This window comes from Calidris pugnax, unplaced genomic scaffold (genome assembly GCF_001431845.1).
Source record: "Calidris pugnax isolate Ruff unplaced genomic scaffold, ASM143184v1 scaffold331, whole genome shotgun sequence".
Lineage (NCBI taxonomy): Eukaryota > Metazoa > Chordata > Aves > Charadriiformes > Scolopacidae > Calidris > Calidris pugnax.
Genome location: NW_015091360.1, coordinates 737,848 through 764,286, shown reverse-complemented (window position 1 = coordinate 764,286; position 26,439 = coordinate 737,848). Strand labels below are relative to the sequence as shown.

General features: G+C 46.0%; 1 protein-coding gene across 1 annotated transcript in view; it reads right to left on the bottom strand.

Moving 5' to 3' along the window:
• Positions 1-5,334: 5,334 nt before the first annotated feature.
• Positions 5,335-26,439, bottom strand: part of NCOA2 (nuclear receptor coactivator 2) — a 244,333-nt gene continuing 223,228 nt past the window's right edge. The window contains exons 18-23 of the mRNA XM_014961149.1: positions 25,589-25,666; positions 24,825-25,065; positions 21,504-21,681; positions 17,720-17,918; positions 12,515-12,604; positions 5,335-9,346 (exon numbers count right to left, since the gene is read on the bottom strand). Coding sequence (XP_014816635.1) covers positions 9,335-9,346; positions 12,515-12,604; positions 17,720-17,918; positions 21,504-21,681; positions 24,825-25,065; positions 25,589-25,666 — 798 coding nt within the window. The 3' untranslated portion in view covers positions 5,335-9,334. The remainder of the gene's footprint in view (positions 9,347-12,514; positions 12,605-17,719; positions 17,919-21,503; positions 21,682-24,824; positions 25,066-25,588; positions 25,667-26,439) is intronic.

The following is a 26,439-nucleotide window of genomic DNA, read 5'->3' as shown; positions in this document are numbered from 1 at the left end:
CCTCCCGAGACCTGCTGGCCACACTTCTCCTGATGCAGCCCAGGACATGGTTGGCTCTCTGGGCTGCCAGCACGCACTGCCGGCTCATGTTGAGCTTCTCGTCCATAAGCACTCCCAAGTCCTTCTCCTCAGGGCTGCTCTCCAGCCATTCTCCACCCAACCTGTTATTTTGCCTGGGGTTGCCACATCCCAGATGCAGGACCCTGCACTTGGCTTGGTTGAACCTCATGCAATTTGCACGGGCCCACCTCTCCAGCCTGTCCAGGTCCCTCTGGATGGCATCCCTTCCCTCCAGCGTGTCAGCTGCGCCACCGAGCTTGGTGTCATCAGCAAACTTGCTGAGGGTGCACTCTATCCCACTGTCCATGTCTCCAACAAAGATGTTGAATAGTACACGTCCCAATACCGACCCCGGTGGAACTGGCTGAGGGGAGACCTTATGGCTGAGGGGAGACCTTATCAATGCCTACAAGTATCTCAAGGGAGGGTTGAAGGATGAGGGAGCCAGACTCTTTTCAGTGGTTCCCAGTGAGAGGACGAGGGGCAACGGGCACAAGTTGGAACAGAAGAGGTTCCACTCAAATATGAGGAGAAACTTCTTCACAGTGAGGGTGCCAGAGCCCTGGAACAGGCTGCCCAGGGAGGTTGTGGAGTCCCCTTCCTTGGAGATTTTCAAGACCCGCCTGGATGCTCCTGAGTAACATGCTCTGACAAGCTCTGGGTGGTCCTGCTTCAGCAGGAGAGTTGGACTAGATGATCTCTATGGTCCCTTCCAACTCTAAAATTCAGTGAAATTCAGTGAAACACCACTCGTTACTGGCCACCACCTGGACATTGAGCCGTTGACTGCCACCCTTTGGGTACGGCCATCCAGAATCGATGCTGTGTGGCTTGAGGGAAGGGTTTCAGGTGGGCAGTTCAACACACTTCCATGGACACAGCATCAGTAGCGTAGGAGTACTGCCAGAGTTAATTAGATTTACAGGAAGAAGCTTTGGAATAAGCCTCCCAACTGCACAGAGAAGTTTGAGTTACCCTCCAAAACGCCAGATAACCTGGAATCTCCTGGCTTCCCTGCCTCCGGGTGTCCCAGCCCAGGAAAGGGGAAAGGGGCTTGTGGAGGAGATGTGCTCACGTTGGAGGTTTTGTAGAAATTAAGAGAAACAACCTTTTCTTTAAATTCCCACCATTAGTTAAATCCTAGACATGCCCAGAAATAAAAACATCCCTTTTTTTCTAGAAGCTTGACCACACAGAGCCTAGGAGAGGAAAAGGGCTTGAGGCACCGCTGTCGGAGGGAAGGGTTTCAGGTGGGCAGTTCAACATGCTTCCATGGAGGCAGCACCAGTAGCGTAGGAGTAGTGCCGGAGTTGATTGGATTTACAGGAAGAAGCTTTGGAAGAAGCCTCCCAACTTCACAGAAAAGTTTGAGTTACCCTCAGAAATGGCAGATATAACCTGGAATCTCCTGGCTTCCCTGCGTCCGGGTGTCCCAGCCCAGGAAAAGGGAAAGGGGCTCATGGAGGAGCTGTCCTCGAGTCGGAGGTTTTGTAGAAATTAAGAGAAACAAACAAAATGTCAGACCTTTAAATTAGAATCATAGAATCGTCTAGGTTGGAAGAGACCCTTGGGATCATCGAGTCCAACCATCTACCCTACTCTACAAAGTCCTCCCCTACACCATGTCCCTTAGCACTGCATCTAAACGGCCCCTAAACACAGCCAGGGATGGGGACTCCACCACCTCCCTGGGCAGCCTGTTAAATCCCACCATTAGTTAAATCGTAGACACGCCCAGAAATAAAACCATCCCTTTTTTCTAGAAGCCTGACCACACAGAGCCCAGGAGAGGAAAAGGGCTGTCACTGGATTGCAGATGATCTTTAGAGGCTTCCATCCCCGAAGAGGTTAAAGCCATTTATTTTATTAAAACAGTCCCCTTGGCAGGGAAATCTCCGTCTCACGTCCCCTCAGCTCAGCCAGCTCCTCGGTGTGGAGCGTCCCTGCTCCAGCAGTGGTGGGGGAGCAGCATCTGAAGGAAAAAATTCAGTATGGAATTATGGCTCCAAAACGATAAGCCTTAAAAGGAGCCCTGGGGACCCCCTGGCTGCCCTCGGCTTCTGCACCAGGAGACTTTCCACGGCTCCTGGCATTTAGCACCTTGCCTGGTGGCACCTTAGGGTGCCCCCCAGGCCAGAGCCACCCACCCAGAGCGCAGGGCTCTCAGCAGCCTCCCCTCCATCAGAGCAGGGAGCCATGACCACCAATGTGTGTGTGTGTGTGCCTGCTTCGGCTTTTTGGCCACTGAAGGGCTCCTCAGGTTGCCCTTGGGGACCTTCTCAGGATGTTATCCCAGCAGTCCATCCCCCCCTCCCCTGCTGAAGGGTTTTTGAGGGGGTTCCTGCTCTGCTGTGACGTGGGGGTCCATGTTAAAGACAAGCACCAAAGGACATCCCTGCCGGCTGCTCGCGTGGCGTTCAGTCACCCAACGCAGGGCTCGTCTCCTTGGATTGATCCAGATTTCTTGATCCAAAAATTTGCATCCCAAGCCCTCCCCTCCTCCTCTCAGTTTGGACACAAGCTCTTGATGGTAGAAGCATAGAATTGCCTGGGTTGGGAGGGACCTTCCAGGTCATCGAGTCCAACCATCAACCCAACATTGACAAAACCCATCACTAACCCATGTCTCTAAGCACTATGGCTGCCCGGCTTTGAAATACCTCCAGGGATGGTGACTCCACCACTGCCCTGGGCAGCCCATTCCAATGTGCAATAACCCTTTCCATGTCAAAATTGTTCCTAATCTCCAATCTGACCCTCCCCTGATGCAACTTGAGGCCGTTTCCTCTTGTCCCATGGCCTGTTCCTTGGGAGAAGAGACCGACCTCCCCTGGAGAGAGCGAGAAGGTCTCCCCTCAGCCTCCTTTTCTCCAGGCTGAACACCCCCAGCTCCCTCAGCCTCTCCTCATAAAATTTGTGCTCCAGACCCCTCACCAGCTCCGTTGTCCTTTTCTGGACCCCCTCCAGCCCCTCAATGCCTTTTTTGTGGTGAGGGGTCCAACACTGGACACAGCCCTTGAGGTGGGGCCTCACCAGCTCCCAGTACAGGGGGACAGCGTGTTCAGCTGACAGGCGACCAACACCCCACCCATCACAGAATCACTCAGGTTGGAAGAGACCCTTAGGATCATTGAGTCCAACCATCTCCCCTACTCTACAAAGTTCTCCCCTACACCATAACCCCCAACACCACATCTAAACGTCCCTTAAACACATCCAGGGATGGTGACTCAACCACCTCCCTGGGCAGCCATGAAGATGCTCAGAGGGCTGGAGCCCCTCTGTTTTGAGGACAGGCTGAGAGTCATCACTCTTACTCCCACTCTATGTCTCCCTTACACCAGGCTCCTTACTTTGCCTCCTACACATTCCCAAACACACAAGTTACACCCATGAACAGCCCCCTCATCCTCCAAAGACCACCAGCAGACCCTGATGCCCACCTTCCCACCCGTGGGCTCCCTGTGCCCCAGCACTTACACTGACAACCAGCTCCAGCACCAGGGGACGAGGGAATCCCAGTCAGGGCACCAGGCGCTGTCATGGAAATAATCCAAATCACAGTTTAGCTCAGAGCAGCAGCAGCAGTTTATTGCTGTGGCTGTAGGAGAGGACAGAGGGGAAAACTTCTGCTGGTGTGGAGCATGGAAAAAAAAAATGGGAAAACACACATTAAAGCCATTCAACTTTCCTTTTTGAGCATGAGCTGTATCGCAGGGAGCTGGATGAATTGCTCTGGGCACGTTGGCCATGGGTCCTTCCAGCCTCCTGAGCAGCTGGAGGACAATTCACACGGAGTGAGGAAGTGAACCATGGCCTGAAACTGGGGTGGGAGAGACATTTTTGGTGCAACAATAATTTTGGAGCAACAGGCGAGTCTCCCCACCCCACCTGCACTCCAGGGGAGACCCCCACAGGGAGCTCTGTGTCCAGCTTTGGACCTCCCAACATAAGAAAGACATGGACCTGTTGGAATGGGTCCAGAGGAGGCCATGAAGATGCTACGAGGGCTGGAGCCCCTCTGCTGTGAGGACAGGCTGAGAGAGTTGGGGGTGTTCAGCCTGGAGAAGAGAAGGCTCCGGGGAGACCTTAGAGCCTCTTCCAGTCCCTAAAGGGGCTCCAGGAGAGATGGGGAGGGACTCTGGATCAGGGAGGGGAGCCATAGGAGGAGGAGAAACCATTTTAAACTGAAAGAGGGGAAATTGAGATGAGATCTCAGGAAGAAATTCTTTGCTGTGAGGGTGGTGAGACCCTGGAAGAGGTTGCCCAGAGAAGCTGTGGCTGCCCCATCCCTGGAGGGGTTCAAGGCCAGGCTGGATGGGGCTTGGAGCAACCTGGTCTGGTGGGAGGTGTCCCTGCCCAGGGCAGGGGGGTTGGAACTGCATGATCTTTAAGGTCCCTCCCAACCCAAACCATCCTATGACTCTATAAAAGGCAGTGTCACTTTTTGTCACGATGACAAGTCAGTAGAACTTGTCTCTATGTCACATGCTCTAGTCTCTGCCAACGAAGCTTGATCCAGAAAGCAAAAAGTTCAGCTAAAACTGTTGTCAAGAACTTTCATTTCCCCTTAATATTAATAAATTCTAAGGGGATAATCGTGCCTAAAGGCAAGGTTCCAATAAGAAACATTTTCCCTCTTACTGCATACACAGATGTCTTCTCTACTTGTTTCTCACCTCACTTTGGGAAGAACCTTCCTCCCTCCTTGCTCTCCTTACCGTGGCAGTATGTCCCTCATATCCAAGGATCACCCCCATTTTGCCAAAGCCAAGAGAACCGCAGGGTAAGGCTTGTTTTGGTGGCAATGGCAAAGGTTAACAGCATTTGGAGGTCTTTAAAATAATTTTAGCTTCTACATTTTTTAATATAAATAGCTTTTTCTTCCTCTTTCATTTCCCAGAGAGAGCAGCAGATCATTCTGATGGGCAGGCATTCTTGTAGCTGCTTTTGGTTTTGTTTCTTTTCTTCCTCTTTTATTTCCCAGAGAGAGCAGCAGATCATTCTGATGGGCAGGCATTCTTGTAGCTGCTCTTGGTTTTGTTTTTAAGTTGACCAAGAAAGTCCTCATAATGAACTGCTTAAACATTTTCCAGTTAATATAGCACTAGAAAGGTAAAAGGATTTGAGAGTAACAACCAGCTGGAATATACAAAAGCCTGGAATATACAAAATACACAAAACCTGCTCTTTTTAAAAGCTGCTGACTGACCTACTCTCTGCTGCTCCATCTTACACCCTTCCATGAAGAAATGAAGACACAACAGAAACACCTTGAAATCTCTAAAGCCATGTAAAACCCGAAGGCATTAAAATTTATTAAATGATGCAATAACAACAGAATTCTTTATTTACAATAGCATTATTTAACATCAAATAAGCAAATAGCATCGGCAAAGCAATATTAACTTGCATAAATGTATTTAAAATTTTTCTCTGAATATATCTACCTTTGCATAAACTGCTCACACTAGAAATACAAACATCGATGCAGGTGAACAAAGTGATGTTCAGAGTCAACTCCATTTTGAAAATAAATCACAACCTGAAACACTGTAAGCTTTCTCCTGAAGAACCATAGTTTATATATTGCTTAATTTTACCCTTGTAATAATCTTTTTCATATACACACATCTCAGATGCAACTTCATGATGAACTGTACAAATAAAACCCACAAATGACATAAAAGGGAAAAAAAAAAAAATTAAATGACAGTAAATGTTTGAAGAAACGTGTCCATCATCTCTATTGAACAACATAAAGATTAAGTGATGACGCACTTATTCCAAAATTGTACACAATTCACTATACAAATATAATACATCAGACAGCTATGTAGGAATATACAAGACTTAAAAACAGATCTAAGGCATTATGCTAGATTTTAGCATTTTGAGGTTCTTGCACATAGCTTTTACCTGTAGTAAGAAACTTAAAAGATTTTTTTTTTTTTTGTTTTAGTCTACAAAGAAACACCAGGGAGAAAAGTCTAATTAAAATCAAAGCCACTACAGTAAATTTTCTTTTGTGCAGAGAATGCTTTTGCTCTTAGGCAGCATACTACCATACAAATACTAGAAAACTTTTAAATTCACACCAACAATTAATGGCTTAAGTTGCATTTCAAAACTGATTGTGTATCTTTGGGTTCTGCAAGTGGAGCTGTGCCACCCATTTCATCTGTTAAGCCCATAGGAATTCCGCATTTTTAAACAAAGATTAAAAAAATGCATCGTATAAACTGCAAAAACATTGCTTTTCATGAATCCAGGCCCGAAGGGATACCGGTGTGGGACGAGATTTTAAAGATCCGAGTACAAATTAATTCATCATAGCAAAAAAACAGCTCACTTCACTTTTTTAACCTTACCACATGACATGAACACTTACAGAGGTCGCGCGACCGCGTAGAGAACGCTTATTTTTTTTTCACATTATGCGCCTTTTTTCACATTTAGTAATGTTAAGTCGAACACTGATTCATTGTTCTGTTAAACAAAACCCAAGTACTTTTCGCCGACAAATTTACCGTATACAGGATGAAAAATACTGATAATGAAGGGAATCGATTTGGCTTTTTTTTGTTGTTTTTGTTGTTTGTTTGTTTGTTTCTATAGTGATCAATATGATCAGAAGATTCCTTCACTCACTTTTCTCTTTCCTTAATTAGAAGACGACTAAAGTTCACGATAAACCCAAGCGGAGCCAAAGTGATAGGTACAATCTCCTTTTCTGTCCAAATGGCAAGGGATGAAAGAAATATCATTGTAATGACCAGAGATGATAAGGGTTGTTTGCAGGTCTGTCACGGAACGGGACAAATTTAAAGTATTTTGTCCACTGTGACCAAGAATAATCTGTCTGCGGAGGTTACGGTTAACCATCAGAAAAAATAATGGAATAGGAACAAAATTAATTTCGAAACTCATTTTACATGAGCGGTGCATAAATTCCTTCAAATTTATGCATTCCTTGTACAAATAATTTCATTTTTGTCAGATATATAATGCAAGTTCAAGACGAATGGGGTCGTAGCCACCAGGCTGTGGAGCTCGGGGCTGATGGCTATTTTGGTTTTCCACCAGCAGGTAAGAGGATGGCTCAGCCCCCGGAATATTCCGTCTCAGTTTGGGAGCCAAAGGGTGACAGTTGGAAAAATGTTGTTTCTCCAGAACGGTGTCACCACCCTCCCTTGGGGACAAACTCAACTGTGCATTTCATCGAAAGCCAGCTACAGAGACAGCCTGTTTCTAACCACCTGTATCGTATCTTCCTCAGCCTTCATACAGAACAGATGCTACTTGATTTGAATTCCCTCCAGAAAATTAAATGGTAACAGAATAAACCTTTCGCCCCCCAAAGCCTGGCTGATGAGATGTTATAAAATGCACCACGACATCAATAAATTTGAGTTTGGGTTAGAAAGACAGCGGAAAGAAAACAAGAGGTCAAACCCATCCATCTCTTAATATTTCAAGTCCTCAGAAACCGATGTCAGTTTAGTAAAAGATTATTCCAACCGCAGTGGGCAAGAAAACAAAAATACCCCCAAACAGTGGCCTGCTTAGTAAGAGTTAAGTTTTTTTCTAAGATTTGTTACGAAAGGATATAAAGATACAAAAATCAAGAATTGGTTCCTACAGTGGCTGCATATAATCTAGGTTAGTTCAATGACATTATGAGCAGAATCACAAGGTTTAGAAAATGAGAAGTCTCAAGCCTACAAATTAGGTCTAATCAAGGCATTGTGATCCTTTACAAAACACTTTCCCAGGAGACACACACGGCTAAGAAGATATCTAATTTAATACTGAAGTACCTCATTTGGAATCAACTTCACAACATGTATATCTCACAAAAATTATACAAGTAAAACACTTAAGTTCTCAACTTAAATTATTGCTTGTTTACATAGAAACTGGGTTTTATGTACCTTACAAAAACGTCCTCGTAGTCCACACTGCTTCAAAATAATCCGAAACACACGATAGTGGTGAAGTCTGTAGTGAAATCTGCTACAGGGATTAGAGCAATTGGTATTTTTCCCAGCCAAGGGGATGGAAACCAGAAATGCTCATGCTTTAAAACAGCAGGTTTTTTTTCGAGCTCTTTGATATTATGCACCAATTCTGCCACTACCAAAACCAGTACATGCCATTACCATCCAACTTTGCCGTTGGGCTGTCCAGATTGCTGGAAACACACCGAGAGAAATAAAGGGGTAACTTGCTTTTTTTTTTTTTTTTTTTCTTTTTTTTTTTTTTAAATTCTATTAGAAAGAAGAGAAAGATGCCAGAGGTCAGGAGAGCCAGGTGAAAATAATAAAAATAAAAATAAAAATCAGGATTCGCTGATTGTTAGGAATTTAATTAAATAAGAATGTCACCAACGTGTATTTTTGGATTCATGACTTGCATTATCAACATCACCACCAAAGCCAACCGAAACGCCCCCTTTACAAACAGCCCTCTCACCAGGTTGGGGGGTTTTCAGCCGTTTTTACAACTTTAACCCCGTTCGGAATTGGTCTGTGTCGTTTTCTGCATCGGTTTCATCTCCTCTGACTCCTCAGCGGAACGTGCTCCTTGGAGGTCTCTCTAGGGACCAGGCGTTGCTTCTACACCCTCTTCCACGCCTTCTCTCCGCCCCAAAATGCAGGCCTTCAGTCTAAAACGCCGGTTTTCAGACGGAACTGAATCCTTTGCACCAGAACTGAATAAGCCAGGGAAATAAAAGCAGGAAAAAAAAAAAAAAAACAACAAAAAAAAACCAACCCAAAAAAACCAAAACCCCAAGGTCTAGAACTACAAACGGAAACAGAACGAGAGCGACGGTGGTTGTTTTGTTTTTTTTGTTTTCTCTTTTCCTTAAATACATACATTTAAATACATTCAATCTGACATGGTTTTATGAAAATTGCCTGTCAACATTTACTTCGCAAGGAGAGATCTAAGTTGCACTAAGGTGAATGCAGTGAACAGACTGAGCGACTGTCTGTAGGCGAGGCTTCAGACTGTCAAAGAAGAGGCCGCTCTTCGGGCAAACAACGGCAGCCCCCGGCTCCCCTTTGGGGCAGGAAGGCCGGGCTGAGTCCCGGCGGCAGCAGGTAGCCACCGGCGGCAGCAGGTAGCCACCATCGGCAGCAGGTAGCCACCGGCGGCAGCTCAGCTGGGTCAGGCCAAACAAGACGCAGCTCTTCAAACCGGGAAGGATTTGGGGCCGTTTTAAAGCCCGGTCAGCTGAAGAAAGGAGCAACCGAACCACCCGGCAGGGTCAGCAATATTTCTGCAAAAAAAAAAAATAAGGAGAAACGGGGAGAAAAACCCAGTGAGTTCTTCCTTCTGCGACAGTGAAGACGGACAGAGGCGAAGGAGAGTCAGACGCTGGACGGCAGCGTCCACCATCGACCATACACTGGTGTATTACTGTAAACCTGGAAATTAATTTGAATTTATAAAGCCAGACTTTTCTCTGTGCACACTGCGATTTAATTCCGGTGGTATCAGTGGGGGTTTAATTGCACTGCATACTCAGGTCCTCAACTAATTCTAATTATCATGGATATTGTAACAACTCGGGGTCATCTGCCTCTCACAGAACTCCAGTTCTAAACCACAAAAATATGGTTTAAGAGAAGTCTCATACTCACAGTATGTACAAAACCTCCCTGTGTTACTGCTGTAACTGTTTCAAAGGAAACTACTGTCTTGGTTCACTTTGCCCTCCAAGAATGGTAATAAAAAAGGGGAATAAAAAAGTAAAAAAAAGTTTCAGCTACCGATTCCTAGGGAAGTTCTTTACCTCATACTTACTAGAATCACCCAGTCATAGAATCACTCAGGTTGGAAAAGAGCTTTAGGATCATCAAGTCCAACCATCTCCTCTACAAAGTTCTCCCCTACACCATATCCCCCAACACCCCATCTAAATGACTCTTAAAACTCATCCAAGGATGGTGACTCAACCACCTCCTTGGGCAGCCTATTCCAATGTCTGACCACTCCTTCTGTGAAGAAGTTTTTCCTCATGTCCAGTCTAAACCTACCCTGTTGCAGCTTGAAGCCGTTCCCTCTTGTTCTGTCACTAATTACCTGTGAGAAGAGACCAGCACCAACCTCTCTACAATGTCCTTTCAAGTAGTTGTAGAGAGTGATGAGGTCTCCCCTCAACCTCCTCTTCCTCAAACTAAACAGTCCCAGCTCCCTCAGTCGCTCTTCATCAGATTTATTCTCCAGGCTCCTTCCAGCATCTTAAAATAGAATATTCTAATAGAATATAACACAAATAGAACACAAACTGGCTTCAGCTGAGTAGATTATTTTGTACTTTCTTATTTAAAACACCCTCAGGATGTGGGTTTGACAGTTGTTTTAAGACTGTCCCTCTCCGCCTTCCTCCCCTCGCAAGCTCCTGCTCCCATGGGCAATGGTGGTCAGTCAGGTCAGAGCTGATCCAGCCAAAACCCATTTTTCTCCTCCCCTGAGGGTTGCTTCTCACTGGCATCCTCCAGCTCCTTGCTCGCAGCCTCCTACTGTGTACGAGCAAGGCCCCGTTAGCTCTGGGACTGGTCCATGCACACGCTGCCACGCTGCCTTCTGGAAGCTGCCTACACCACGTTTGGACTCTACCACACTTTCCTCTGCCACCACAGCAGGCCTAGAAATGTATCTCTATTGTCAAATAGAGTCAGCAGCAAGAAGCATCCCATCATTCCAAAAGCAGCGTGGCCAGCAGGGCCAAGGCGGGGATTCTGCCCCTCTGCTCCGCTCTGGAGAGACCCAACCTAGAGCTCTGTGTCCAGCTCTGGAGTCCTCAGCACAGGAAGGACATGGACCTGTTGGGATGGGTCCAGAGGAGGCCACAAAGCTACTCAGAGGGCTGGAGCCCCTCTGCTGTGTGCAAGAGTAGAACAGTTATCTGAAAACCCCCAAATTTCACTGACTCTAAGATTATTGCTCTTCTGTATTCAGTTACACTGGACATCCCTCAAAAAACTCAGCTACCAACAGTATTCTTCAGACATTTACTTGTGAAAAGGAGCAGGTTCAAATTTTTCCTTTACCATGTGAAATTAGTTAATACAAATTTGTTCCAATAATGGCAAAAGGATACGTCAAACTATTTTCAGGTGTACAAATGAAGGGTACTTAGTGCCTTGAAAGAGAGAGAAAAATTCTCTGTCCTCTAATTCCCTTAAAAACAGCTTCTCTGTTAAACATTAGTATCATCCTTGCAAGCTTTGCATCGTTAGTATCATCCTTGCATCATTCCAATTTCTTTTCTCAACCAGTAGGAAACTTTAAATTTTTTGCTGTTGGATTTGGCACAAGAGGGAAATTCGTTTGTTTAATTCCATCTTTTCTGGCATCAACACCACAGAGAGGGCAGCGGGAGGGAACCAAGGCCCGAGGGTCACGGGCCTCAAGCTGGGAATGACACGACTCCTGCGGGAGTAGCGGCTGGGATCTGCCCCTTCTCACTGCGACCCGCAGCTCGGGGCGATTTAAAGCCTTAATTTGATTTAAAGCCTTGATTTAAAGCCCTTCCCGGCGCCTCCTCTTGCCCGGGGGTGCCGGGAAGGAGCGGGCGGCGGCCGCTAGATGGCGCTTCCCGCGCGCGGCACCGGCCCTACGTCTCCGGTGACGTCATAACGGACGCACCGATCTCTGTGAGGCGGCGCAGAGTTGGGGGGGGCGGGTCAGCGCCTCAGGTTTTTGGGTGGGCGCCGGGTCTGAACCCCAGGGTTTGGTGGCACAAAGTTATTTAAAATGAAGATTATTTTCATTAAAAAAAAACAAAACCCACAAAATAACAACAAAAAAAATCCCCTCGGCTGAGGAAGGGCACGTAAAAACCCACCTCATTTCCTCAGCTGCGCCCCAAGACCTCCACAACCTCTTTCCTTTAGCACTCTTACTGTCCGGAATATAAATTGTTTTTTTTTTTTAACCTAATCCAACGCTAATTACCCCGTGGGTTGGAAATTTGTGTGGAAATGAGTCCTACCGCTCAGCTCGGGAGAAGCGCTTGGGAGAAGCAATAAATTAAATAATTCATGAGTTTTTGGCCCTAAGTATAATGCAAGGAGAAGCGGAGAAAACAGGATGAGACACGAAATGGGTTAAACGTGCAGCAAGAGTAAATATAAATCAACGTTAAAGTCTTTCCCATCATCAGCAAATCGTCGTGTAATTGCTCTGTAAAAAGCAAATACCACCGTATTGTTAATTCAATAATGTCTTTGTGTCGATGTAAATGGATTCTGCGTTACTCACTGCAGTAACGCTGCTGGGACCTAAACATGGAACTTCATAGAGGTGTCACCAAAAGGGGAATTGAAAAAAATCAATTGCACAAAACTTAATTACTGGGTACTTTTAAACTTTGTAAGTAAAAAGATAACTATATTCCGAGTTCGGTTGCCTCTGTAGGCCTATGTATGTCATTTCTCACCCGTGTTGCATCTCCGTCCTGCTTTATCATATCCATTCCAGGCAGCTGGTTTGGAAAAAGATTGCCTCCCCTCATAGCAGGATCATTAACCTGTTGGTAACGAGACACGAAGGAGAATGAATTACAAAAAAACCCACAAAAACATTGGGAAGAGGGCTGGGAATTAAAAAAGAAGCGTTAGAAACCCCGCCCTGGTGCTACTTGGATGTGCCAGCGCTGGGTTTGGATGCCACCCTGCAGTTGGGGAAGCGATGATACAGCTCAGCACCCTTCTCCTGCGACACCTCTTATCCTGCTTCACAGCCAAGCAACAAAGATCTCGTATTTTACACAAACAGGCAACATTAATTAGGTCAGTATTACTGGGAGAGGACACGCCTGAAACCAGAAACGCTCAACTGCTCTCCTGACCTCCGTAAGGCACCGCTTTTCTGCTTGCAGACCACCACGCGAGGTGTCTTCTCAAAGCCCGATGAGGTAACACGTAGGCCGAATTATACCAACCACTGACTTAAGTTTTAATGACACTTATTTTTTCTGCTGGTAAGGAAAATGGAGAAAGAGAGCACCGAAGAGGAAATCCTGCAGCTGCATGCTCTCCTGGAGGGATGCTCTCAACGCTTTGGAGAATGCAGCCAGGGGAGAGGACCGAGGCTGCGTGTTCCTGAACCAAAGGGTCTGTCAAGCCCAGTTTCGGGGAAAGAGAGGCTTGCCAGATCTGCAGCACCGCTTTCTAAATCAAAGGATTAATCTCCCCTCAATTCTCTCTCCTCTCTCAATTAAGGATTAATTGACCCCACCTGGAGCACTGTGTCCAGCTTTGGAGTCCTCAGCACAGGAAGGACATGGACCTATTGGAACGGGTCCAGAGGATGCCACAAAGATGCTCCGAGGGCTGGAGCCCCTCTGCTGTGAGGACAGGCTGAGGGAGTTGGGGGGGTTCATTCTGGAGAAGAGAAGGCTCCAGGGAGACCTTAGAGCCCCTTCCAGTCCCTAAAGGGGCTCCAGGAGAGATGGGGAGGGACTCTGGATCAGGGAGGGGAGCCATAGGACGAGGGGGAACAGTTTTAAACTGAAAGAGGGGAGATTGAGATGAGATCTCAGGAAGAAATTCTTTGCTGTGAGGGTGGTGAGACACTGGAAGAGGTTGTCCAGAGAAGCTGTGGCTGCCCCATCCCTGGAGGGATTCAAGGCCAGGCTGGAGGGGGCCTTGAGCAACCTGCTCTAGTGGAGGTGTCCCTGCCCAGGGCAGGGGGGTTGGAACTGGATGATCTTTGAGGTCCCTTCCAACCAAAACCATTCTATGATTCTATGATTCTGTGATTTGATCCCTCAAGTACATAAAAGAGTCTCTAAGCATTACAAATAGCAAGCAGAGGGAAAACCACAAGATTTGGGGCAAAATCTTCATTTTCTACTTGGTGATGCCGAGAGCCTAGGCAGTGAGCGAGAGAAGCTGGAGATCACAGAATCATAGAATGGTTTGGGTTGGAAGGGACCTTAAAGATCATTGAGTTCCAACCCCCTGCCCTGGGCGGGGACACCTCCCACCAGACCAGGTTGCTCAACCTGATGTGATACACCAATATGAGCAGATAAACACCAAACTTTGTATTTTTGAGCTCTGGCTATGTGTCTGTGACACAGTATAACGCCACCAAGAGAGACAGGAGACAGAGCCAAAGCAACCTGTTTGGTACCAAAACTCATATACTTGCTTCTTGCCAGGTAAATAAGCCCAGGCACAGCTTTTTACTAATAAGTAATAGACATTACTTCCAAACCCATCCAATAACATATGAAATGTTAAGGGTTTTTTTGGTGTTTTTTTGTTGTGTTTTGTTTTTAAAGCTGGAACACATTGGCAGTAGAACCACTGTTACTCACTGTGGTTAGAAAAGATGAACGTGTGAAGTTAAAATTACGTATTACAGAGCAAAAAACCAGCAATGAATAAGTAAGTAAAAGTGTAGGTGACAGTTATAAAAAAAAGCCAAAAAGGACGAATGAAACGGCAACAGTCAGCAGAATTGAGGCAAATACAGTCATTTTGAAAACCACCAGCTACAAGAAAAAGTTTAGCACAGCCTGGGTCAGTTGCTAAATAAAGGTGCCAAATTGTAAAACGCTATGGCCTGAACACAGAAGAAAACCCCTAATTTTAGTATTAATAGAAACATTTGTATTTATTCCTGTCTCGTGGAGAAGACCACGTGGAACAGCACGGCAAACATTTCTGAGGACTAAAAAACCCAGAAATGGTCCCTCAGTTGCCAACTGGCCACCCCTGACCCAGAAGAAGCATTTGCTTGCAGGGTTTGCAGAGGGTACAGTGCTGGGGTGGTACCTCAGGAGGAAAATAGGCTACTGCTACAGAATGAGCCACGGGACTTCAGGAAGGTAATAGATGTGGGGTCAAAGAAGGCAGGTTTCATCTATGTAGAATGTGCTGAGGAGGGTTTGGGGATCGTCCTAAGGGTTTTAGTATGTGCTCTCCAGTGACATGGTCACCAGCAGAGGCAAGAAAGAGAAACACCAAGCAGAACTTGACTCTGCACAGCTTTGGTGCAGCCACTGCTAAATCACTGTCTCCAGTTACTCTCTTCATACCTCTAGAAGGGAAGTTACAACGGAACTAAGTGGATCCACAGAAGGGACCGATGGGATGAAAAGAGCAACAAAGCTGGTGAGGGGTCTGGAGCACAAGTCTTGTGAGGAGAGGCTGAGGGAGCTGGGGTTATTCAGCCTGGAGAAGAGGAGGCTGAGGGGAGACCTTCTCGCTCTCTCCAACTCCCTGAAAGGAGGGTGTAGAGAGGTGGGGGTCGGTCTCTTCTCCCAAGTCACAGGCGACAGGACAAGAGGAAATGGCCTCAAGTTGTGCCAGGGGAGGTTCAGGCTGGGTATTAGGAAAAATTTTTTCACTGAAAGGGTTCTGGAATGGGCTGCCCAGGGAGGTGGTTGAGGCACCATCCCTGGAGGTGTTCAAAAGACGGGTTGATGCAGTGCTGGGAGGTATGGTTTAATGGTGATGCTTCTTGTTTGTTGTGTGGGTGTCTATTTTTGTCAGTTAGGTTGACGGTTGGACAAGATGATCTTTAAGGTCCCTTCCAACCTAGAAGATTCTGTGATTCTGTGAAAACCAATTGTTGAGTTGGATAAAGACCCTCAGACCATTCATCTTACTGGAAGCTGGATAAACTCTATCTTGAAATAAGATCTTGTAGTCTACCAGGAAGGAACTGCAGTCAGACAACTGTGCTAGTGGAAACAGCAGTCTGCATGGAAATATTAGAAATAAACCCAGATCTCTTTCTATAATGCACGTTTCTCACTTCAGGTACCTGGGGAAAATTTTGTAGCGTGGTGGGCGTGCTGAGAAATCAGACTGGGCTGTCGCCTTCAAACCCCCACTATTTCTTTTTTTGGTTTTACTACTGTTTTACTACATTAAATGTGTGCACTTGGGAACTAATAATATTAATTAAAAAATCTGCTATAGTTGGGCCCAGCAACTGGGAATATCAGAGAAGGTGACAAATTTGGGAGTATCAAAATGACTTCAGGTCCCCAGTATGTGGCAGCTGTGAAAGACAAATGTGATCTGGGGCTATATCTGTCAGAGTGTTCCAAAAGAAAAGGGGAAGAACTAGTGCTGTGTACACAGCTCTGGTGCTCAGGAAATACTGATTGGAACTGGAACAGGTGCAGAAAAGGAATTTAAAGCCTGCAAGAAGAGACTGAAACACTGTGGCTTGTTTAAACTTACAAGAAAAATCCCAGGAAATCCAAAACAAAAACAATCCAACAACCTCAAAACAAAATAAAAGCCAACAACCTCAAAACAAGAAAAAAATCATCTTGACAGAACGACTCTTTCTAAAATACAAGAAGAGAAAAGAGCTGTTTAAGCTGAAGGACAACAGTAGAAAAGTAAATACTCTGTTATCAAATTTAGACTGGAAAAAGGACATATATTAACAGGCCAGTAACAAAACCAGCTTTAAACTGGAACATTGTGGTGTCAGAAAAAAGGTTTCTGATCCTGTCCACCATAAAGCAGGAGACGCTGCCTGAAGACAGAGATAAGAACCCAACAGAGCCAGGACCCAACAACAGAAGAGGTACTTTCCTGCCCATATTTCTAAGAAAAGTCCATAATTTCTAGTCTGTGTGTTGAACAAATGGGAGTTCAGCTCTGAAACAAACATACGGACCTGTTAATTAAGAGAACTTGCTTGTCAAAGACTTTCTAATTAATTAACACTACCATGTGAGTTTAGCTGTTAGTTTCGACAACAGAAATGTTATTTTTTCTTATTTCAGATACTCAAAAGTAACAGTCACAAATAAAATCGAGTGTGTAAACCTCAAAACCTCGGTCACCTTGGTTATCTGAGTGCAGAGCTAAAAACAAAGCCTTCGTAAAAATCGAGTGTGTAAACCTCAAAACCTCGGTCACCTTGGTTATCTGAGTGCAGAGCTAAAAACAAAGCCTTTGTAACATCATCATCATCATCATTTCTCAAGCAAACCAGTAAAAGAAACATAATGGTTTCCAGCAGTTACAGCCCAATGCAGCGGATCCGAAAAACTACTGCAAGAAAATCCTCTTGGTTGTCATCTCAAGCCCCTTAAATTCTCACCTGCTCAGGACCCATGGAGGACAACCCTGATGTAGGCACAGAGGTCGCTGAGGTCATGCTGATCTGCCCTGTCATCTGGTTCATGTTGTTCATACCACTTGTGTTGGTTGCCATGGATACACTGATGTTCATGTTATTATTGTACATGCTGGTGCTTGCTTGCTGCCCAAAATGTGGTGGGGACTGTTGTGAAAACATGCTACAGCAAGGAATGGAAAAAGCAATGTGTCAGAATGCTGAAGCCACTAAGAAACTACTCTCTTTTTCATACATCTTAAGCTAGAATTTGCATAGACCGTCATTTATGCCAACATCAAAAGAAAAACTGCTTTTCAGCTCTATTAATGTCGAAGGAATAGTTTTTAAAAAGGGAAGGTCATTTCTGGAGGGAAAGGAAAACAGCATTTTCCCCCTCCAGCATCAGCACAGCTCAGGACCTTCAAACTGAAACGGGCTCTGGTCTAATGAGCTTTGTTTTTGCAGAAGAGGCCGTTTGCACAGACGAATTACCAGATTTGCACCTACAGTTATGGTTGTCATCTCAAGCCCCTTAAATTCTCACCTGCTCAGGACCCATGGAGGACAACCCTGATGTAGGCACAGAGGTCGCTGAGGTCATGCTGATCTGCCCTGTCATCTGGTTCATGTTGTTCATACCACTTGTGTTGGTTGCCATGGATACACTGATGTTCATGTTATTATTGTACATGCTGGTGCTTGCTTGCTGCCCAAAATGTGGTGGGGACTGTTGTGAAAACATGCTACAGCAAGGAATGGAAAAAGCAATGTGTCAGAATGCTGAAGCCACTAAGAAACTACTCTCTTTTTCATACATCTTAAGCTAGAATTTGCATAGACCGTCATTTATGCCAACATCAAAAGAAAAACTGCTTTTCAGCTCTATTAATGTCGAAGGAATAGTTTTTAAAAAAGGGAAGGTCATTTCTGGAGGGAAAGGAAAACAGCATTTTCCCCCTCCAGCATCAGCACAGCTCAGGACCTTCAAACTGAAACGGGGTCTGGCCTAATGAGCTTTGTTTTTGCAGCAGAGGCCATTTGCACAGACAAACACCAGATTTGCACCTACAGTTATGGCAAGTGGGCTCACAAATAGAGACATGCAATTGTGCAGAAATTCTTTTACTAAATCTTAGCGGCATCAAGGTTTGAAAATGCAGCACTGTAAGAAACACCATAAATCCTAAGAGAATTATCCTCTACCTTCCTTTAAGGCCATTTCAGAACAATTTAAGGAGGAGGAATAAATGGAAGTTCTCATGCCAGATTTTATTCAAAGTTTCCTGGTTAATATCTCTCTTCTCATTATGTTCAAAGTCATGTGAGAGACTTTTTTACATTTCCTAAAACGCACTTCAAGTATTTACACATCAGTCTTTTCTACTCTTTGAGCGTAACCCATCAGTCAAGGAAGGATTTGGAGTATTGTGTGCAGGTCTGGAGCCCTCAATATAAGAAGGACATGGACCTGATGGAGAGGGTCCAGAGGAGGGCCACAAGGATGATCAGGGGGATGGAGCACCTCTGCTCCGAGGACAGGCTGAGGGAGCTGGGGTTGTTCAGCCTGGAGAAGAGGAGGCTCCGGGGAGACCTAATAGCGGCCTTCCAGTACCTGAAGGGAGCCTGCAGGAAGGTACCAGATTTGCACCTACAGTTATGGCAAGTGGGCTCACAAATAGAGACATGCAATTGTGCAGAAGTTCTTTTACTAAATCTTAGCGGCATCAAGGTTTGAAAATGCAGCACTGTAAGAAACACCATAAATCCTAAGAGAATTATCCTCTATGTTCCTTTAAGGCCATTTCAGAACAATTTAAGGAGGAGGAGTAAATGGAAGTTCTCATCCCGGATTTTATTCTGTTTTCTGGTTAATATCTCTCTTCCCATTATGTTCAAAGTCATGTGAGAGACTTTTCTACATTTCCTAAAACGCACTTCAGTATTTACACATCAGTCTTTTCTACTCTTTGAGCGTGATCCATCAGTCAAGGAAGGATTTGGAGTATTGTGTGCAGGTCTGGAGCCCTCAATATAAGAAGGACATGGACCTGATGGAGAGGGTCCAGAGGAGGGCCACAAGGATGATCAGGGGGATGGAGCACCTCTGCTACAAGGACAGGCTGAAGGAGCTGGGGTTGTTCAGCCTGGAGAAGAGGAGGCTCCGGGGAGACCTAATAGCAGCCTTCCAGTACCTGAAGGGAGCCTGCAGGAAGGCTGGGGAGAACCTGTTTAGAAAGGCCTGCAGTGACAGGACGAGGGGCAATGGCTTCAAGCTGGAGGAGAACAGCTTTAGACTGGAGATGAGGAGAGGGTTCTTCACTGTGAGGGTGGTGGAGCACTGGAACAGGTTGCCCAGGGAGGTGGTTGAGGCCCCATCCCTGGAGATATTCAAGGTGAGGCTCGACGAGGCCCTGGGCAACCTGGTCTAGTTGGGGGTGTCCCTGCTGACTGTGGGGAGGTTGGACTAGATGACCTTTGGAGGTCCCTTCCGGCCTGGACAACTCTATGATTCTATGATTCTATGATCTGCGTCAGAGCCACGTGCTGCGGGAGGGCTGCGGTGTGTGGGACGGGCCTGGACAACTCTATGATTCTATGATCTGCGTCAGAGCGACGTGCTGCGGGAGGGCTGTGGTGTGTGGGATGGACCCAGGGCTGACTTTTACCTCCCTCCCACACGTGAGGAAATCTCGCAGGGTTCACACTCAACCTGGCACTCGGGTACCCCCTTAGGCCATGGCTGGGCGCTGGGAGAGCTGGTGGAGTGCAACGTTCTGGGCACGGGACCAAACTGGGAAAATCCCACCATTCTCTTCCTTCCAATTCCACCTCTTTCCGGGCCACCTCACCCCATTTGTAACTTGTTATCTGGGTGGCTGAAAGAGGACACTACAGATCATTGTGAATACTCAGTGGCTTGTGTAAACGCCTTTGACGTGTCTCTGCTACAGAGCTGCAGTTTGGGAAGCCAACCATGAGTCTCATGGAGCTGCCCCTGCCACCCTTTGAGCAGAAACCACCACGGCAGTAGTGATGCCTCCTCCAGATCCTTCAGGAAGAAGGCATGGACAAGGACAAGGTCTGAGAGATAAATAAGGGGAACTTGGATTGGCCTAATCATGGAAATACTGTTTTTCTGGGTTCATTAAATCTTTGTCAAGCAGTGGGAAAACTGTTTGTTACTGGGCTGGGACAATAAGAGCAGCCCAAGAACTTCAGGATGACAAGAGCACTGTGCTAGAGACAACTGTGGTCACCCCAGTGGCCAGTGATGCAGGCTGGACACCAACCTGATGGCTCCCTCCTGTCTTCCAGTGGAAAGCACAGACCATTGCCATCCAGAAGCTCGTTGCTGCCTACGGAGAGTGTTCAACACCCAACCCATTCCATGGGGAGAGACCGATGGTTAGAGCTACACTGACAGGTTTGTGCCCTTCTCCTCTTGTCCTGTCCCTGGGCACCACTGAAAAAAGACTGAATAAATACTGCAAGGGTGGGTGTCAGGAGGATGGGGCCAGTCTTTCTTCAGCGGTGCCCAGGGACAGGACAAGAGGGAATGGACAGAAACTGGGACGTAACTTCCATCTGAAGATGAGGAGGAACTTTTCTACTTTGAGGGTGGCAGAGCCCTGGCAGAGGCTGCCCAGAAAGGTGGTGGAGTCTCCTTCTCTGGAGACATTCAAACCCACCTGGACACGTTCCTGTGCAACCTGCTCTGGGTGACCCTGCTCTGGCAGGAGGTTGGACCGGATGATCTCCAGAGGTCCCTTCCAACCCCACATCATTCTGTGACTCTGTGACTTGGGGCAGGGGCCTCAGCTGAGAAGGTGACTGCATGCATGAGGCTAGGATGCTCCTGGAGAATGACGATACACTCAGCCCTGGTATGTGCAAGCACTAATGGACTGAACCTGGTTGCACACTCCAGCCTTTGAAGCAGGAGGTGACATCCAGTGGCCACCAACTCCCGAGCGGGAGGGAAGGCACAGGCTCTGGCCGTGTGGAAAGCAGCGTGGGAGCGCGTGGAAGTCGGAGGTGGAAGAAATGCATCCACACAAACGTCAGGGGCTGGAGCTCAGTGTGCAGCAGAGGTGCTTCTGGAGGACACACGGTGTTTCTATCAGTCGTCACAGACAAAGCAATGCATTGTGTGGATGCATTTAGCTGGGCACTCACTTTGCCTTGTAGGAAGACAGAATTTAAACCAACTCCTCCAGCCTAATTGAAATCTTTTTTAGGATAAACAGTTAACAACAAACAATTACATATAAACAACCCCCATAAATGACCTCCCCACTCTGTTCTTTTCAGTTTTGTTGGGGATTTACCTGTTTCCAGCCATATTCCCTTGTGCCCACCCGTTCATCTCCGTCGAGGACTGATAGGCAGGATTAGCCTGAGACTGCTGAATCATGGGGCTTTGAGTGTGAGCCAGTCGTGGGGACATCAGTGGGCTCTGAGGAGTGGTGGCCCCTGTGAAGCCTGGATCGGGCTGCTGACTGATACCTGAAGAAAACAAGAAGTTTAACCACTGCACATTCAACGTTTGAACAAGCCAAGAGCTCATATCCACAAACGTATCTTCACATGGTCTTACTCATGTCATGTGGGAACTACAAACTTGTGTCTTAATGTGCAATCTAGATTAAAAGCAAGATATAATTAACTAATACTTATGTATAACCTTAAAAAAACCCCATTTAACTAATACTTATGTATAACCTTAAAAAAAACATTTTCATAGAATCATAGAATAGTTGGTATTGGAAGGGACCTTAAAGATCATCCAGTTCCAACCCCCTTGCCCTGGGCAGGGACACCTCCCACCAGAGCAGGTTGCTCCAAGCCCCATCCAGCCTGGCCTTGAACCCCTCCAGGGATGGGGCAGCCACAGCTTCTCTGGGCAACCTCTTCCAGGCTCTCACCACCCTCACAGCAAAGAATTTCTTTCTAGTATCTAATCTAAATCTTCCCTCTTTCAGTTTAAAACCCTTCCCCCTCATCCTATGGCTCCCCTCCCTGACCAAAAGTCCCTCCCCATCTCTCCTGGAGCCCCTTGAGGGACTGGAAGGGGCTCTAAGGTCTCCCCGGAGCCTTCTCTTCTCCAGGCTGGACAACCCCAACTCTCTCAGTCTGTCAATTTTGCTTATGTATGGTGGCTACCTGTGCAGTAGCCAACACAAGTGGTCTCTCCTCTCTACACACCAAAAGAAAAACACTGGTAAATGACTTTTTTTTTTCAGAAACTGCATTCAAAACAACAAATAAAACATTGGGCTCTAAGGTCTCCCCGGAGCCTTCTCTTCTCCAGGCTGGACAACCCCAACTCTCTCAGTCTGTCAATTTTGCTTATGTATGGTGGCTACCTGTGCAGTAGCCAACACAAGTGGTCTCTCCTCTCTACACACCAAAAGAAAAACACTGGTAAATGACTTTTTTTTTTCAGAAACTGCATTCAAAACAACAAATGTAACATTTTGCTTCTGCCAATCTGTCCATTTGGGTGCCCATTTACCATAGTTCTGCCATTTACCATTTAGGTAACTTTAGGTAACTTTTTCTAAAGTTCCTAGAACCTCAGCATCTCTATTTCCATGTCCCTGCAAAAACCAGGCAGTGACATTTGCTGCGAGCATTTAACAACTTTGTAAAATTAAAAAAAATATCTAGATGCAAAGGGAAACTACTTTAAGCTGTTTTCTGCCAATTGTCTGCAGAAATTTCATTTTAAACCAAGTCCCTTTGGCCTTGTTTAAGTTCATCACGAACGGGTAGACAGCAAATTTAGAATGGGATGGGCGTAATTCGTTATATCAGTAGAAGTTACATGTTACATATTATTTAATATAATTGTAATATAACTTATAAAATAGTTATAAATAAAGAAGCTGCATAACAGTAAGCGTATGGAGGGAACTGCCCCGTGCAGAACTCCCCCAGAACGACGCAGTATATACAGCTTTGTACAATATATAAGCAAAATGGTATTATTGGACATTATATAATGTCCTATTAGCTTATCTTTTAACACACAAGTTGTGTTATAAATAAAGAAGCTGCATAACAGTAAGCGTATGGAGGGAACTGCCCCGTGCAGAACTCCCCCAGAACGACGCAGTATATACAGCTTTGTACAATATATAAGCAAAATGGTATTATTGGACATTATATAATGTCCTATTAGCTTATCTTTTAACACACAAGTTGTTGATGGGACAAGGGGTAATGGTTTTAAACTGAAAGAGGGGAGATTTAGACCAGAAAGAAGGAAGAATTTTTTTTTCTGTAAGGGTGGTGAGACAGTTTGCCCAGAGAGATGGTGGATGGTGGATCCCTGGAAATATTCAAGGTCAGGCCTTGTTTAAGTTCATCACGAACGGGTAGACAGCAAATTTAGAATGGGATGGGCGTAATTCGTTATATCAGTAGAAGTTACATGTTACATATTATTTAATATAATTGTAATATAACTTATAAAATAGTTATAAATAAAGAAGCTGCATAACAGTAAGCGTATGGAGGGAACTGCCCCGTGCAGAACTCCCCCAGAACGACGCAGTATATACAGCTTTGTACAATATATAAGCAAAATGGTATTATTGGACATTATATAATGTCCTATTAGCTTATCTTTTAACACACAAGTTGTTGATGGGACAAGGGGTAATGGTTTTAAACTGAAAGAGGGGAGATTTAGACCAGAAAGAAGGAAGAAATTTTTTTCTGTAAAGGTTGTGAGGCAGGTTGCCCAGAGAGATGGTGGATGGTGGATCCCTGGAAATATTCAAGGTCAGGTGGGATGGGACTCTGGGCAACCTCCTTGTGTCTGAACACGAGGAGGAATTTCTTTCCTGTGAGGGTGGCAGAGCCCTGGCAGAGGCTGCCCAGAGAGGTGGTGGGGTCTCCTTCTCTGGAGACATTCAAACCCACCTGGACACGTTTACATGAGCCAGCAGTGTGCCCAGGTAGCCAAGAAAGCCAACAGCATCCTGGCCTGTATCAGGAACAGTGTGGGGAGTAGGGCCTGAGAGGTGATTGTCCCCCTGTACTCAGCACTGGTGAGGCCTCACCTTGAGTGCTGTGTCCAGTTTTGGGCCCCCTACCATAAAAAAGACATCGAGGTGCTGGAGCGGGTCCAGAAAAGGGCGACAAAGATGGTGAGGGGTCTGGAGAATAAGTCTTGTGAGGAGAGGCTGAAGGAATTGGGGTTATCTGGGAGGTATGGTTTAGTGATGATCCTTGTTTGTTGTGTGGGTGTCTATTTTTGTCAGTTAGGTTGACGGTTGGACAAGATGATCTTTAAGGTCCCTTCCAACCTAGAAGATTCTGTGATTCTGTTCCTGTGGGACCTGCTCTGGGTGGACCTGCTCTGGCAGGGAGTTGGAGTAGATGATCTCCAGAGGTTCCTTCCAACCCCATGTGATTCTGTGATTCTGTGTTTTAATGTATAGATATAGGCAAATAAACATGTCACACTCCTGCTCAGAGAACACGTGGTACCAGAGCCAAGGGGCCTGAAGCTCCCCATTTCCCATTGTTCCCATGGAGCCAGGCCAAGGGGCTTTGGAAGGTGGACATGGACCCATCAGTGGGGAGGACACAGGGGAGTGAGGAGTGCCGACGCGCGTTGAGGGAGGTGGAACCAGTACCGTAGTTTGGAGGAAACGGGAACTGCTGGGCGTTCGCCTGGGGGATGCGGGGGTTGCTCATGGTGGCTGGAATGCCACCGGTGGCCACCATGCTGGGGGTCATGCTCAAGCCCTGCCCTCGCATCATCAGCGTGCGCTGCTGGACCTGCTGCTGCTGCTGCTGCTGCATCTGCCGCTGCCGCAGGTGCTGGCTCAGGATCTCCCGCTGCCTCTGTGCCAGCATCTGGGCGTTGATGGGGCCCTGCAGGGAAAAAAAAACCAACCACCCCCCTCATCAATGACAAACTGACCAGTGGAGGCATCTCCACCGGAGCAAACTGGAAGATTCCAGCTCTTTCTTTCCGCCCCCCACCCAACTAACACTAATATTAAATGCAAGAAAATAATCCCATTAATACTTCCAACAGTGCAAGAGTCAGTAACTGAAATAATGAAATAACGCCGGTGGTTAATGTTGCAGGGGTTTGTAATTGCCAATCCAGCAGCTCATTAAAGAAAGGCATCTTTAGGAAATGAGAAGCTTGGTTAAAAATGCAGTTATATCATATTTCCAGTAAACAGCCACCCACCCCATGTAAACATGGGAAACACTCTCAGAAATGAAACAGCAAAATGCTTCTTATCATACAGACTGCATTTTTATATCAAGCTTTAGAATTTATTGCATGTATTTACCAGGTAGTGTTACTACTGTATTTAACTGGGGGGGACACAGAGAAGAAAATAAAGTGATTTTTTTGCCAAAAAAGTACTATTTCTCTCACCTGCGTTGGCACTCCAGGTCTCAAAGACAGATTCATATTGGAGACACTGCTGATCTGATTTATCAGTGGCTGCCGATTCTAAAGAAAAAAAAAACAACAACCCAATAAACAACACCAAACCCCAAAGGTTTGAGAAGGAAAACAAGAAACAGGCAATTTTATATACGGAGCTATATTTATATCAACTTCCTGACTACTTGGTCTGAGGACCTGGTTTTACATATTCAAGCAGGGACTAGTTTTGTTGCTCAAGCCCTGCTATTATTCACAGAATCCTGTTTCTTAAGGAGGTAATACACTGCAGAAGTAAGGACTAAGCTGTTGACCAAACATGCTGCCTTTCCAGCTCTTGCCTTTTTTGAGTTTGCGACTGGATTTGGAGGTTTACTCCAAATTAGCCCCTGTCCTGATATTTGAAGGCAGAAATGATTTTCCTCCTTCACTAGAAAAACATTAGCATCTTATTTCTAGTACTATGAACCTGTATGTTTAAAAATGAGGAAAGAAACAATAATGTGAAATGATCCTCAAAAGCAGACGAAGGCCAAGGACAAAAAAAAAAGGTTGTAGGTATCAGGCAGCAATAAAAGTTTTTAGACTGCAGGAGGAGGCAAGATATAACACACAGAAAAAGACTTGTATGACACAAAGCACCGCTGCAGCCTCACTCAAAGGATGAGTGAGACCCAGGTGTAAATACCAGGCACGGTCTTGCCTGATACAGGAGAATAACAAAAAGATTGTCCAGAGAAGCTGTGGCTGCCCCATCCCTGGAGGGGTTCAAGGCCAGGCTGGATGGGGCTTGGAGCAACCTGGTCTGGTGGGAGGTGTCCCTGCCCAGGGCAGGGGGT